Genomic DNA, 14,526 nt, shown 5'->3' with positions numbered 1-14,526 from the left:
CCCCCCCCACCACCACCACCAGCAAGTGCTGAGTTGGCATTCACACTCGGATCGGTTTGTCACTAAAGCCCCCTCTCTCTGTAAGGCCATGCAACCCCTAATGTGGTGTGTCCTCTGCACCATTTGTACAGGATCAGTTTATAATGCGAAAGTGCATCTGTTGCCTTAATTTCCGCCTGTGATAAAAAGCCTATTCTCCACATGAGCAGAGTATGATCCACAATTTTCTCATACTTGTGCACTTAACTTGTGTCGTGTGTGGTTGAACATTTGGTTATTTGGTGAGAATATGACTTCTTTACTCAACAAAAGAACTTTCTGAGGGCATCCCAGCACTAGTGGTGGTGATGAGCTCTTGTTGTAGTACATGTTACATAAATAAGCCATGGATGTGTGGGTTGGGTACAGTTGCTTAATTAGTCTCATCCACTGAATCTGCAGACTTTGTCATTCATGCTCTATTCTCCAAATATCTATGGAGTCTCTACTGTGATAGCCACTGGGCATATAGAAATAAATAGAGACCATCACGTGTATTTATAGTTGAAGAACTAGACCCTGGAAAGTCATAAGCTGATAGGGTATTGCGGAAGGAGAATTAAAGCATTACTTTTTTTTCAGAGTTTAGCTTTTTATTGAACGTGTTACAAAAGAGGTTTGGTCAAAAAGACCAAAAGCCTATGTCACCATCAGATTCCTCAGATTCTTCTTTCTTTGCTTCCACTTTGTCCTCTTCAGCTGGGGCGGCCGGGGTGGAGGGGACAGAACCTCCTGCTGGGGCAGCCCCAGCTGCTGGGCAGGTCCACCAGCCCCTACATCGCCGAGGAGGCTCCTGATGTTGACATTGGCCAGAGCCTTTGCAGACAAGCTTGGCCAGAAAGGCTCCACATTTTCCCTGGCTGCTTTAACGAGGGCACGGACCTCATTCTCCCAGACCCTCACCTCATCATCCTGAAGGATGGGGGCTGAGTAGAAGCAGGTGAGCTCCCAGACCATGGGCTACAAGGAATCTCTTTGTGTTTTTAAAATACTTCCTATAATGACATTTTGCTGTAGAATCCCTGATACAGTTTGTTTTCATTATTCTGAAAATATTCGAGTCTTCAGTAATACCTTTGACAATAAAATAGAACCTAATAAAACAGTGAAGGAGATTTTTTCAACTGGCTGAACATTTGGACCTATTGAGGGCTTAAGGCTCCATGTCAACTTGGGAAGATGCCTGGTAAAGTACCTGGTGGATTTTTAAAAAATCCTGTTCTGTTCCTTTTTTTTTTTTTTAAACAACTTAAAGATCTAGCTCCTTATAACCCTCATACATGGTGTTTTTAGATGACGTAAGTTTCCTTTTTTTTTCCTTTTTTTTTTTTTTTTTAAACAACGACTTAAAGATCTAGCTCCTTATAACCCTTATATATGGTGTTTTTAGATGATGTAAGTCCCCCCAAGGTAGTTTCTACCACATGCCTATGGTCATGATTAAAAATTACTTCAATAGGCTGCGATGCTGGATGGAAACCAACAAGATGAAATTGAGCAGGGAATAAACGTTCATTCCTGCTTTTAGACGCAAACGACAATTTCGCAATTGCAGGATGGGGAGCAACTGAGCTTGGCAGCAGTTCCCGGGACTAAAAGCTCAATTTGAACCAACAGTGGGATGTGGTGGCTAACAGGAATAAATACAGTCGTGTGCTTCCTCAGTAGAATTAATAGTTCACCGTACCGGTCACACGGCATCAGGAGTAATTTGTTTAGTTCTGAGAACATTCAGGAGCAACTTTGACGAAGCAGAGGAGCTGCTAGGAGGGTGTTGAATCCAATCCAAGACACATTTATTGGACTCCTGTGTGGGGCAGGCTGTTGGCTAACCAGCGTGGAGAAGAATGGTGGGAAGAGACTGCCAGTCTCTAGCCTCAAGGAGTTGAACATTTAAATAGAGAGGCCGGCAGGTACATACATGACTGTAAGACGAAGCAGACTATGAAGCCAAGAAGCACAAAACAAGTGCTGTGGGAATTCAGGACCGGCGGTAGAATTTCCACAGGACAGAGGAAGCCCTAAAAGCAACGATGCAGAGACAGGGAAACCCGAGGCAGGTCTAGACTGCCTGGAAGAGCAGGGTAGGACTCAGTAGGAAATGGAGCTGAGGAAGGTGTGGACCGGAGCACAAGGTAGAGCAGGGTAGGACTCAGTAGGAAATGGAGCTGAGGAGGAAGGTGTGGACCGGAGCACAAGGCACTGACTGGCAGGCAGTGGGAGGGATGATAAATGGGTGAGCATCTGGAAATAATGAGGTGAGGACCAGTTGAAGAAATGAGGTGTGCTTAGTCTGAAGAAAAGAACACCAAGGCCCCCCTGGGAAGTGGACCAGACTTACTCTGTGTTCCTCCAGAAGCAAACATTATTTATCTCAGGGCAAGAGGGTTATAAGGAACCAGATTTCGGTTCTTTTTAAGAAATCCAAGCTGCCCAACAACGACTAGCTAGTCTCGGCGAAGATGAGTGCCATCGTGGGAAGGCTGAGCGAAAGTTTGAAGCCGAGGCTCTGCAGGGAATGTGAGGAGGGGTGCCTTGGCTTCCGCCTGGGGGTTCTAGGAATGACCCACGGCCTCCCCCAATGTGTGGTGACCCATTGTTGAGTTTTCTTTCTTCTTCGTTAGGTTACCCATGAGTATATCAGCCCCTGAATAAAGCTGGCAGGTCTTGACTCTCAGTTCAGTGAGATGTCAGACTACCTCAACCTGGGCAGCCCAGTGCTTTGACGTAGCCACTCCTCATCATCGCTTTGCTTTCTAGCACATGTGCTATCCTTTCCTAGTGTGATATGTGGTGGCCCTTCAAATAGGAACTTAACAGGTTTTTGCGAGACTTCCCCATTAGGGGAATGAAATGCAAATCAACAACTGATACAGGTCCCGTGCAAAGAAGACTTAATTTATAAAGAATCTCCGGCCCTAACCGGTTTGGCTCAGTGGATAGAGCGTCGGCCTGCGGACTGGAGGGTCCCAGGTTCGATTCCAGTCAAGGGCATGTACCTTGGTTGCGGGCACATCCCCGGGGGGGTGGGGGGGGTGCAGGAGGCAGCTGATCGGTGGTTCTCTCTCATTGATGTTCCTCTCCCTTCCTCTTTGTAAAAAATCAATAAAATATATTTTTAAAAAAAGAATCTCCGGGGCAGTAGGTGTAGAGTTTACACAGTGGGTTCTGGAGGCGGAAAGACTTGAGTTCAAATGCCAGCCATGCCAGTTATAGCTGTGTGATCCTGGGCAAGTGGTGGAATCTCCCTGTTTCCTGGTCTATCAATGGGGATTGACCACTGTTGGGCCCGACCTGCAGGTTGTTTGGGAGGATTAAGTGAGATGAAGCACTTAGCTCAGCGGTTCTCAACCTGTGGGTCGCGACCCCTTTGGTGGTCGAACGACCCCTTTCACAGGGGTCGCCTAAGACCATCCTGCATATCAGATATTTACATTACAATTCATAACAGTAGCAACATTACAGTTATGAAGTAGCAACGAAAATAATTTTATGGTTGGGTCGCAACATGAGGAACTGTATTTAAAGGGCCAGAAGGTTAAGAACCACTAACTTAGCCAGTGCCTGGCAATATCGGATCCAGTTACACGTACTGAGTTCTCACATTTTACAGTGGTGTTCCAAGTAGCCCTTCAGAGCTAAAAGAATTCTTCACAAAACGGAAACATCACCATCGTCATGGCTACTGTATATGTGCCAGGTATTGTTCTGAGGCATCACACGTTGAACTCATTTAATCCTCAGAACAACCCTATAAAGTAAATACTGTTATGATCCCTCATTTAATGGGACACTGAGAAGTTACTTATCTTGACCAGTCCCTGCTAATACATGAGGGAGCCAGGGTTCACACCAAGCAAACTATTGCGTTATTTCAACCACTTCCTAACAGTTTCAAATTTGGGAAACAAGCAAATATTCCTACTTTCTTCCCAGTTTCATTCCAAATACTCTGCTGTATAAATTTCAAGCAGTTTTATTTGTTCAGGGCTGTTTCACATTAATATCTTTTTAAGTCTTACTTATTACACTAAAACACGAGGGCCCTAATGACCATGTCTTTGGCCAGAGCATTGAGAAGGTCCTTAATAAAAGTAGAGTGATGCATAAATAAGTGAAAAAATTGATTAGAGAAACAGTTAATATAGCCACTTTTTTAAAATATATTTTTATTGATTTCAGAGAGGAAGGGAGAAATAGAAACATCAATGATAAGAGAGAATCATTGATTGGCTGCCTCCTGCACACCCACTACTGGGGATGGAGCCCAAAACCCGGGCATGTGCCCTGACTGGGAATCGAACCGTGACCTCCTGGTTCATAGGTCAACACTCAATCACTGAGACACACCAGCCGGGCTCTCTTTCTCTGTCTTATCATCTAGTGTTTCCAGATATTCCTCAAATGTACCCACCCACTAGTTGTTGTCAAACACTGGTGGCTGCATCGTTACCCACCCTACCCATAAATTCCAAGTTAAAGAATAATCTTACCAATCCAATCCATGCTACCTCAGTCTCACATCAACCAAACGCCATTCCCACATCCTTTCTCTGGCACCCTCCTAGATCCCTGAAGAATATTCAGGATAAGTGAAGTTTGATGTAAGGGACTGCCTCTAATTTTCTTTGGAGAATTTTTGGGAATTCCTAAATACCCCTGGGGGAAAAAAATCAAGATATGAAGCTGAGACTCACATAGAAACTATGTACATAAATCTTACAAAACTAAAGGAGAATGTGTGAAAACACTCCTGTCTATAGAAGGGAAAGTCCTCTGGGTGCTGCGCTACTGCTGGTGGAATATACCAGGAGTAATCCATTCCATTGTTGGGGCCAAAAATGCAGCTTTTCCTGTTCTAGCGGGAGAGTGTTCTCTCACCTTCAGTGAGGCTGAGGTGAGGGGGGAGGGCGGGGGCAACCGAGTTTACCATAGTCCTTTCCACTCTGTGAAGTGATACTGTGTTCATTGTTTGGGTCAGGTGGCTGGGAACGTAACCTCTCACTTTGTGGGTGCAACTGTTCCTTTATAGATTAGATAAGAACAACTGATGAACTTTTAAATATTGAGAAGACTAATCAGAACTGAAAGGGAGGAGGGCTCTTGGCCACAGCCCAATAAATATGCCGACTGAGGTAAAAGCACCTACTGAACGTTTTCTCCATCCCATACCTCTTGCTCTTTAGTCTCCCTCTCTTTCTCTTTCTCCTTCCTCTCTCCTCCTGCCTGTCAATGTCTCAACTCTCTTATCGCCACAATCTTCTCTTCCTTCTCTTATCAACTCCAACTCTATCCTCAAAGACTTAATTTTGCACACTCCCTTCACTGGCCAAAATGTGGACTTAAATTTTTTAAGTTTTATTCTTTTCCAGGGGTCCTCAAACTACGGCCCCCTGGAAAACATTTGTTTTTTTACTTCAAAATAAGATATGTGCAGTGTGCATAGGAATTTGTTCATAGTTTTTTTTTAAACTATAGTCCGGCCCTCCAACGGTCTGAGGGACAGTGAACTGGCCCCCTGTTTGAAAAGTTTGAGGACCTCTGTTTTATACTAATACTTTATGGATTTAATTTGGAAAATAGCTGTGGGGAGCACATCTTATTCTCACTTGTCTCTTTTTATATAAGAAACGAGAGGCCCGGTGCACGACATTCGTGCACTTGGGAGGGGGGGGTCCCTCAGCCCTGCCTGCACCCTCTGGCAGTCCAGGACCCCTCAGGGGATGTCTGCCTGCCAGCTTAGGCCCACTCCAGAAGCCTGGCTCACTGCTTCTTAGCTCTGCCTTGGAGAGGCTCCCGCCACCATCGCTATACTTGCCAGCCATGAGCCCAGCTTCTGACTGAGTGGTGCTCCCCCTGTGGGAGCACACTCACCACCAGGGGGCAGCTCCTGCGTTGAGCATCTGCCCCCTGGTGGTCAGTGCACATCATAGCAACCTGTTGTTCCACCATTCGGTCTATTTGCATATTAGAGTTTTATTATATAGGATAGGATATGTCTTTTAAAAATATCTCCATTTCAGTTTCAGGCAACAATCTTAGCCTCCATCCATTCAGAGTTGTCAGGTTGGTTCTGCTTCCAGAATCTTTTGGTGGCAAAGAATTGGGGGTGGAGGTGGACATAGGGTCACACAGTTTGTGCACCTCCTTTGGCCCCAGGAATCTCTGCTTCAGCTCTTCGGGGAATCAGGGCCAGGCTGCATTGGGTTGTGTGTGTGTGTGTGTGTGTGTGTGTGATTTTTTTTATTTTTATTGATTTCAGAGAGCAAGGGTGAGAGAGAGAGAGATAGAAACATCAATGAGAGAATCATGGATCGGCTGCCTCCTGCACACCCCCTACCAGGGATCGAACCTACAACCTGGGCGTGTGCCCTCACTGGGAATCGAACTGTGACCTCCTGGTTCATAGATTGACACTCAACCACTGAGCCACACCATGGGTTTTTAATGTCCATCTGTTGCTTTGAGTTGCTAGGAGGCTTTTCTTCTGTGAGAGACAGACCTTCCGCAGGAAGAACAGGCACCCCGGAGGCTGCCACGCTCTGCAGTCCACTTGCAACGCCTTTTGCTGAGCTCCGAGCAGGTCTGCCCAGTGGGAGAGTCCGGTCCCTTCAGCATTCTGCGGCTGGGACGTGCTGTCTCCATCAGCATCTTCCTCGGGCCCCTCAGAACACAGAGCATAAAGGCCTTTTCCACAGCAAGGAGCACAATGCAGAGCCACAAGGGCTCTTCAGGAGATGACAAACTCCTCCTCCCATGGCTGGTTGTAAATCATGATTCTTTGGGGGAGAAAGGAGGAGGGGGTTCGATCCCTGGCCCTCCAAGAATTTCCTCTCATTAAATCAAAGCAATTTGCTGCTCTCCACGCGCTCTTCCTACTGTGGAGGAAGTCAGCTCACTGTCCCATGGAGGTCCCTGCCCCTGCGGGTGCTGGTGGCTGGCCCACCACACGTTGGCGTGTCTTCCCGTAGATTTCTCCTTCCAGAGCCAGGCTGCTCAGGTACGACCAGGAGTTGGTCTGCCGGGCCCCTTGTCCCCGCTGCCCAAGCCGCACTTCTAGCTGCTGTTTTCCGTGGCCCCGGGCTTCTACGTGTTGGCAGGAGGACAGTGATCCTTTGTGCGGGGCGGCTACAATGAGGTAACCGAAGAAAGGGCCTTGGTCCGCGCTGGCAGCTGCTGCGAACCAGGACTGCCAGCTCCTCCTGGCCTGCCGCCTCTCCCTCTTGCTCCGCTGAGCGCACATAAAGGAGACGGATTGCCCCCGGCTCCTCTGCAGAAAAGCATCTTGTGCAGCGCATTCCGATGCCCTGAGCGAAGGACGGGCTCCTGTGCGGGTCCACGGGCATCTAAGCCCCCGCTCAGCGGGCTTGCGGGCAGCTGTGGCCTGTGAGAGGGCATTTCAGAGCTGGCCTCCCGCGCAGCCTGGGAGCTGGCTTCGAGGAAGAGGAAGGAGGAGGAGGAAGGCCTGTGGCCGCCTGTCTGGCTGGCCCACTGCTGGGCCGATGGCTGGGCCGGTTGCAAGGCTCCGGTGGGCTGTGATGAGGGCCGACGGATGAAGACTGGTGCGGATAAAAGCAAAGCCGGGCGCTCAGAGGGCCTCAGGGCCGGTCACCCCGAGAAGCAGTCCCACCCCGGAGGTTAGGGCGAAGCTCCTTGTTTGGAGGTACCAGCAGTTGACTTGGGGCCGCAGCCTCCCCTCGCTGCCTCCCTGTAGGAGAGTTCATTTTCAGGGGACGCCTGTAGCCAGGGAAAAGGGATTGTCTGCCTGGTCCTACCAGAGTGAGGGTAAAAGGTGTTCGATGGGACTTGTTCTGCCACAAATACGACTGTCCGCTCCACTGCTGTTTTCATTGAACCGTCTTCCAAAAGAGAACGTTTCCCTTCACCTTCCCCACCCCCTTCCTTTCACTAGCGAACACTAGCGCTGGAGGGAAGACTTTTGTTGACAAGTTTGAAGGGTCAGATTAAAAAATCAATTTGCCTGACAAACTCAAGCAGTGAGTCTGTAAGGAGGCCTCCCGGTCATTGCCATATAACCTCATAAAACAAGAGGTGTTAGAGGCTGATGAAATGTCGAGGTCTGTGATGCTAGAAGCAGCCACAGCGGGAAGGAAGCCTGGGACAATGTGAAAGGGTTTGTGTTTAATTGGCTGTGAATGCCACAGAACCCTTCTCTACTCTTTGTGGAGATGGTTTCAACTCTCTTCACTAAGCATCACCCATTACCCACAATTCCAGGAAGCAAAACTTTTCTAAAACTTTTTCCCTTGTTACAACGTTCATGGAATTTCTGCTCAGGTGAATTGACCAGATATCAGAGATCAGCACGCTCATCCTTGGTCTACACGAGTGAGGCGCAGGAAGGGGGCTTCTTGGGGGCGGTGGGCACCCGAGGTCATAGGAAGAGAAGATGCTAGAAAGACGAGAGCGCATGGTTCCTTTCGAAAGCCTCTACCATTACCTGATGGGATACATATCAGTGTTTACAAGCTTTCCTTTTTGTTTGCCAGAACCGACAAATAAAATATAAATGTATTTACACTGTGACCTGGCCACGGGAACCAAGTGGTCTAACCTCAGAGCCTGAACTCTTTATCACTGTGGCGTAATTTTTTTTTTAAAAAAGAATGTGCTTCTAAAATAGCCAGCGATTGGCTGTAATTTGAAATATTGCCTTTTAGATTAAGCCCAGGGGCTATAACCTGCTTATAAATTGTGATTCAATATTCCCAACAATTTCTAACCTAACTTTTAAAGATTTGCCTTGTGTACCAGACGCATAGAATCATAGAACTTTACTTTTTTATTTTTTTACAATCCAGTCTAGAAGGAGTCCAGAAGGAGATACTTTAGCGAAAAGAAGAATACACTATAGCTGTAGGCAGAGACTCCATGGGATTTTTTAAAAAATATATCTTTATTGATTTCAGAGAGGAAGGAAGAGGGAAAGAGAGAGAAACATCAATGATGAGAGAGAATCATGGATCGGCTGCCTCCTGCATGCCCCCTACTGGGGATCAAGCCCACAACTCAGGCATGTGCCCTTGACTGGAATTGAACCTGGGACCCTTCTGTCCACAGGCTAATGCTCTATCCACTGAGCCAAACCAGCTAGGGCAGAGACTCCATGGGATTTGTTTCATGCCCACCCCCCAGCCCCTCACTGCCTTTCCTCTGAGCTCTTGGGTCCTCTGGCTCACTCACCTTCCAGAAAGGTCCCGTGTGCACTTGCTCCAGCATTGGGCTGCTGCTTTAGGACACAAGACCCCAGTTTTCGATCTGTAGCTATAAAATGTACTGTATTTTTAGAGTTCACTTTTCTTACTTAAAAGGAAAAAAAAGACATCACCTTATATTCAGATGAATATGGTACATGCTAGAGCTCACCCTTGATTCCCCTTGCTGTGAGTTTGCCCATCTTGAAATTCTAGGAGGGTTGAGAGCAGGCGGCTTTCATCAGATGAGTGTTTGGGAAGCCCACCCTGGAGAAAGGGTACATCTAAAATAAAATAAAAACGGAAACAACAATATTCTGGAACCAGCAGCTGCCATCCCCCCCCTTCCGTTGTTTCTGGGCCCGATCCAATGGCCCTGCACGAGTGCTGGAACGCAGGGAGGATGAGAAAGACAGTTCATAACAGAGGGCGCCTTCATTAGAGTTCATGTTTCAAAGCCAGGGACAGGAAGCATCGGAGGACACACAGTGAGACACATTGATGTGTGGGACATAGGTTTTTAGCAGAGGGAGAATAAAGTCCATACAAATCATAGCGCCTTGGGAACTTGACATTATTTATATATTATTCTGTAATTCTTGGCTGAATACGTATTTTATTTATCCAAGAAGCTATACTAAATATTATGTCAGAAGAAATCTGACTTAAAATATAGACTTGCAGACTTCCACATATATATTTATGAAACACTTTCCCCATCTCTGCCCCCCCAAAAAAACATGAATTTGGTGTACATATGTTGTGCCGAACTGATTGCCAAAAGACTGTCTTCATACATAAAAAGGCAAATGCATATGAACCCATTTGCATCAAGAAACTCTCTTCCATTCCTGTCGTTTCAAAGTGACTGCGGCCTACAATACCCAGCTCTCTGAATAGCTCTAGGTCAGGAACAGTGGGCAGGAGCATCAGAGAAGAGATGGTGTGAGGATGGACCGGCACATAGAGGAGAAGGTGGGAGGGAAAGAAAGCATCTCGAAGGAAGAAAGTACTGCTGCCTGGTACTCCTAGCAGAGACGTGCAGCTTATTGTGTCCACCCCGCTCGCCGGCGGAAGAATCGCAGGCTTCAGTGGTGACAAGCTCAGCCAATGATGGGAAGGAGAGAGGCCCCTCTTGAAGAAAAGTATTTGAAACAGAGGGAAGTCAAGATATTTGTGAGACGTGGTTCAGACGAGGATGAAATGGGGCATGGGATACTCTGAAAACAGATTAGCTCATTTTTAATGCTGAAGTGTTGAAGTAGCGTCATCCCAATAAATGGATACTTCCCCCTAGGGCAAGGAGTCAAGAAGCCAAGTTCATACACTAAAGCCAGAGTTGGCCTCCTGGTCCGTGGGAGCTGTAATTAGTTTTTTCAGGGGCAGAGGATACAGTAAACTCAGTCACGCAAGATCTGGGTTCACGTTCCCACTCCATTTTACTTGGTGTGAACTAAGGCCTCAGAGAGTTACTTAATTGTCTTTGAATCTGCCTTATAAGTTGCGGTTAGAAATAAGAATATATCAGGTACTAAGCAAGTGCTTACTATGAAAAGGATAAGTGATATGATTCAAATACAAATGAAATTATAAACGGAAGTTTGTGGCTTCGATTCCCACATAAGCTCATTACCATTGTATTAAGATTCTGGGGGCAAATCCAGCCAGTTATCTGGCAATCATGGACATGATTTTTTTCATACTTTATCTTACTCTAAATATTTTGGTATGAACAGGTCACTACTTAAATGTTAAACCACTATTAGAATCTGATACTGATCATTTAATTATAATATAACCTCATGTACTATTTCTAGAAACACCATTTTAAATAGTACAATGAACTATAATTGGATTATCCTATTATTGGATTTTACTGTTTTAATGGGAGGAAAAAGTAGGAGGGGAGAAAATAGCTAATGAAACAGAAGAGCCCATAATCTTATCTTTTGAGATTTTTGTGTCCTTTGCATGGTTTTTTCCATCCAGAGAGGCATCAAGATCTGATCTGTTTGACAGGAAACCTTAAAAGTCATGCCTCCTAAGATAACACCTTGCCTGAGGTAAACTGTGAGCCTCCTCCTGAAAGTGAGGAGAAGAATGCTTAACATGACATGAGGTACTCCAGGCCTGTGGAACAAGGTGATGGAAAGCAGGGTCCAAAAATGAGGACCCCACCCAAATACTTCTTTATAAAAGGTTTTGAACAGATGAGATGAAATGAAACAGCATAGAAGCAATTGGAGAACCTAGGCCTTATAATTCAATTGTACTTTAAATACAAATTGAAGAACTCTAGCAGGTTTGGCTCAGTGGGTAGAGTGTCGGCCTGTGGACTGAAAGGTCCCAGGCTCAATTCCGGTCAAGGGCACATGCCTGGGTTGCAGGCTCAATCCCCAGTAGGGGGCATGCAGGAGGCAGACGATCAATGATTCTCTCTCATCATTGATGTTTCTATTTCTCCCTCTCCCTTCCTCTCTGAAATCAATAGAAATATATTTTAAAAATAATAAAAATGTAATGGCAGTTAATCTGTGTGAGTCACCACAGTGCTTGGATTTGAGATATGCTTAGATTATCCTGCCTGAAAATGTCTGTAAGTCTCTCTCTCTTCATCCAAGAGCGCATACATGTACACACACACAACATACTACTTACTATTCACACTCATAGCTTCTCCAACTACTGGTAGTGGTAACCGAGGAAAGAATTTTATAGCTTTTTCAAATCATTCGAGAGACACGTGAAATCAACTCTTGAGGCAGAAAACGGGTGATTGTGTGTTTGCGGGGCAGCTGGTGCTTAGCCATTCTGTGGCCTTTCCCCTTCACCTGAGATGTCCTGATTAAATTTGGCGCCAAGTTCTCATACATGTATGAAATCCCATTGTCAGGTGGGATGCGCGTAGGGAAGTGTAGAAGGAAATACTGTTCCCACTCCCTTTCGCTGGAGAATTCCCTGGACTGACTTCCTGAAAATCTCCTTCTGTTTGCCTTCACCAGGAATGGCGGCTCTGGATAGAAAGGCATCGGGGAAGATGGGAATGCGCGCTGTAGTCTATTACATGACTACGACCATCATTGCCGTGGTGATTGGCATAATCATTGTCATCATCATCCATCCTGGGAAGGGCACAAAGGAGCACATGCACAGAGAAGGCAAGGTTATCCAAGTGACAGCTGCAGATGCCTTCCTGGACTTGATCAGGTACGTCCTCGCAAGCCCGTCCCTTCCGGTGCATTTTGACCACCCAACCCCTCTTATTTGGGGGAGCTAATCAAGCCCTGAAAGTGGCATCCAACTGAACCCGCCTTGCTGGGCTTAAAATGGCCGCATCTTTACTTTGTTCTAACAGAAACTAAAGTTAGGATCCATATTCAGTCTTATGTAGAAGAGGTCAGAAGAGCAAGGAGTGGACATAGATGAATTTTGAGAGCCCTGCTTTCAGGATTTAAATCTGATCACTCAGTTCCCCTCTCGACCCTGCAGCTCACCTTGGAATATTAATAATTCTTTACTTACTTTTCTCAAGTCTTGCTTTTTAAGGCTAGTTTTTATTCAAGTGTAGCCTGTTTATTGGACTCTTCTAATTCAGAACCTGTGATCTGTATTATCATTCATTATACATAACAATTTCTTTCCAAAAGGGACTTGAGAGATCATCTAGTCATTCCTATTTCAAGTTTTTTTAGTGTGTGTTTTTCTGTTTGTTTGGTTTTTTTTGCACCGTTTATGAGAAAGGAGTTGGCCAATCAGTAATAAAAGGTTAAAGGATGACTTCTTTAGCATTAGTTTCTGTACAAAACACACACTGATTACAATTGAGTCTTATCTAATATTGAAACAGACTTGGTGATAGAATTGTTCTTACATGGAACTATGACATATGTCAAAGTTTGATCCTGGAACGTCCTGCTTGCTCTCTCTAACCCTTCCATCAGTCAGGTTCTGGCAGGAAGCGTATTGCATTTTCAAAAGGATCGTTGAAAAGGGCAGAGTTAAGGGAACTTTCAAGGGACGGTGGGGTACCAGGGGACTAACAGCAATAGGAAACTGTTCTGTTACTACCTCTAGTCTGAGGGATAAAGGCAGGAGCTGTTACTAGAACTCAGGAAGAGCTATGGCCTTGGGAAAGGCCCTGGGGAGAGGAACTATAGCTCTAGTGTAGAGGGAGGGAGCTGCTGCCCAGCCTGTTAGAGAGAGAGCTGGAAGAATATGAACATCCACTTCTCTCTCTCCTACTCTGTGATCTTTCAGAGCGTCCCCCTAGACCCGTGGTCGGCAAACTGCGGCTCTTGAGCCACATGTGGCTCTTTGGCCCCTTGAGTGTGGCTCTTCCTAAGCCTTAGGAGTACCCTAATTAAGTTAATAACAATGTACCTACCTATATAGTTTAAGTTTAAAAAATTTGGCTCTCAAAAGAAATTTCAATCGTTGTACTGTTGATATTTGGCTCTGTTGACTAATGAGTTTGCCGACCACTGCCCTAGACAAACCCAACAGGAAGCCATAGGCAAGAGAACCCACGTGCTGTAGTCCTGTGTCAGCCTCCCAGGCCACAGAGCAGCATGGAGGGTGGATCTAGAAGGGCAAATGGAAGATATCCCAGCACAGGCCTCTAAATTCCCACCTGCTTGGCATCCCCCACCCACCATGTAGCCCCACCCAGACTGTCGACCCCAAACCTAGCCCTTTCCTCCCTTCCTTACAAACTTATTGGCAACGTAACTGGTGTACCAATCCTAGATACCAACCCTATGGGGATCCCCATTGATCATCTGAAAAAAACTCCTCCTAGAGATAGTATTTCATATGCCAACTCAGCAACCGGGTCTGTGACAGGTGGATTCAACAGAGAGCTGGGGAGCAAAGGGCCTCTTTGGCCACACTTCTCAATTCCTACTGTGGGTGACTTTGTACCGTCTATATGTAAGCATGACCCAGCCCCACAGGGCCTCTTCTTGAAAGTCTTGTTCAGGGAGTTAATTGCAAAGATCTGAAGATAACAAGCTACCCTATAAAATTTCATATCAAGTTGTCACCCAATAGCTATCTCTTATTCAGTTCATACAGTTAATTAAGGCTTTTCACCTTTTTTTTTTTTTCATAACTATTTATCCTCAGGTAGTTTGAATTAGAAGTATTTTATATAATCTCTTTCAGTACAATTTCTATTCCTTGTTTGAAGAGTTGGGATCTTGTCATTCCCAATCTGGTTGATCCATCAGAGTACCATATGTTCTGCCCTTCCTTGCTACAGTGGTAACTATGT

The 14,526-nt window shown here is 45.9% G+C and overlaps 1 protein-coding gene across 1 annotated transcript in view; it reads left to right on the top strand.

Annotated features, from left to right (window-relative positions):
* Nucleotides 1-14,526, top strand: part of SLC1A3 (solute carrier family 1 (glial high affinity glutamate transporter), member 3) — a 75,706-nt gene that overhangs the window by 47,824 nt on the left and 13,356 nt on the right. Inside the window, exon 4 of the mRNA XM_005872585.2 lies at nt 12,257-12,461. Coding sequence (XP_005872647.1) covers nt 12,257-12,461 — 205 coding nt within the window. The remainder of the gene's footprint in view (nt 1-12,256; nt 12,462-14,526) is intronic.

This window comes from Myotis brandtii, unplaced genomic scaffold, assembly GCF_000412655.1.
Source record: "Myotis brandtii unplaced genomic scaffold, ASM41265v1 scaffold384, whole genome shotgun sequence".
Taxonomy (NCBI): domain Eukaryota; kingdom Metazoa; phylum Chordata; class Mammalia; order Chiroptera; family Vespertilionidae; genus Myotis; species Myotis brandtii.
The sequence above is the reverse complement of the archived record's forward strand: the minus strand, read 5'-3'. Positions and strand labels throughout refer to the sequence as shown.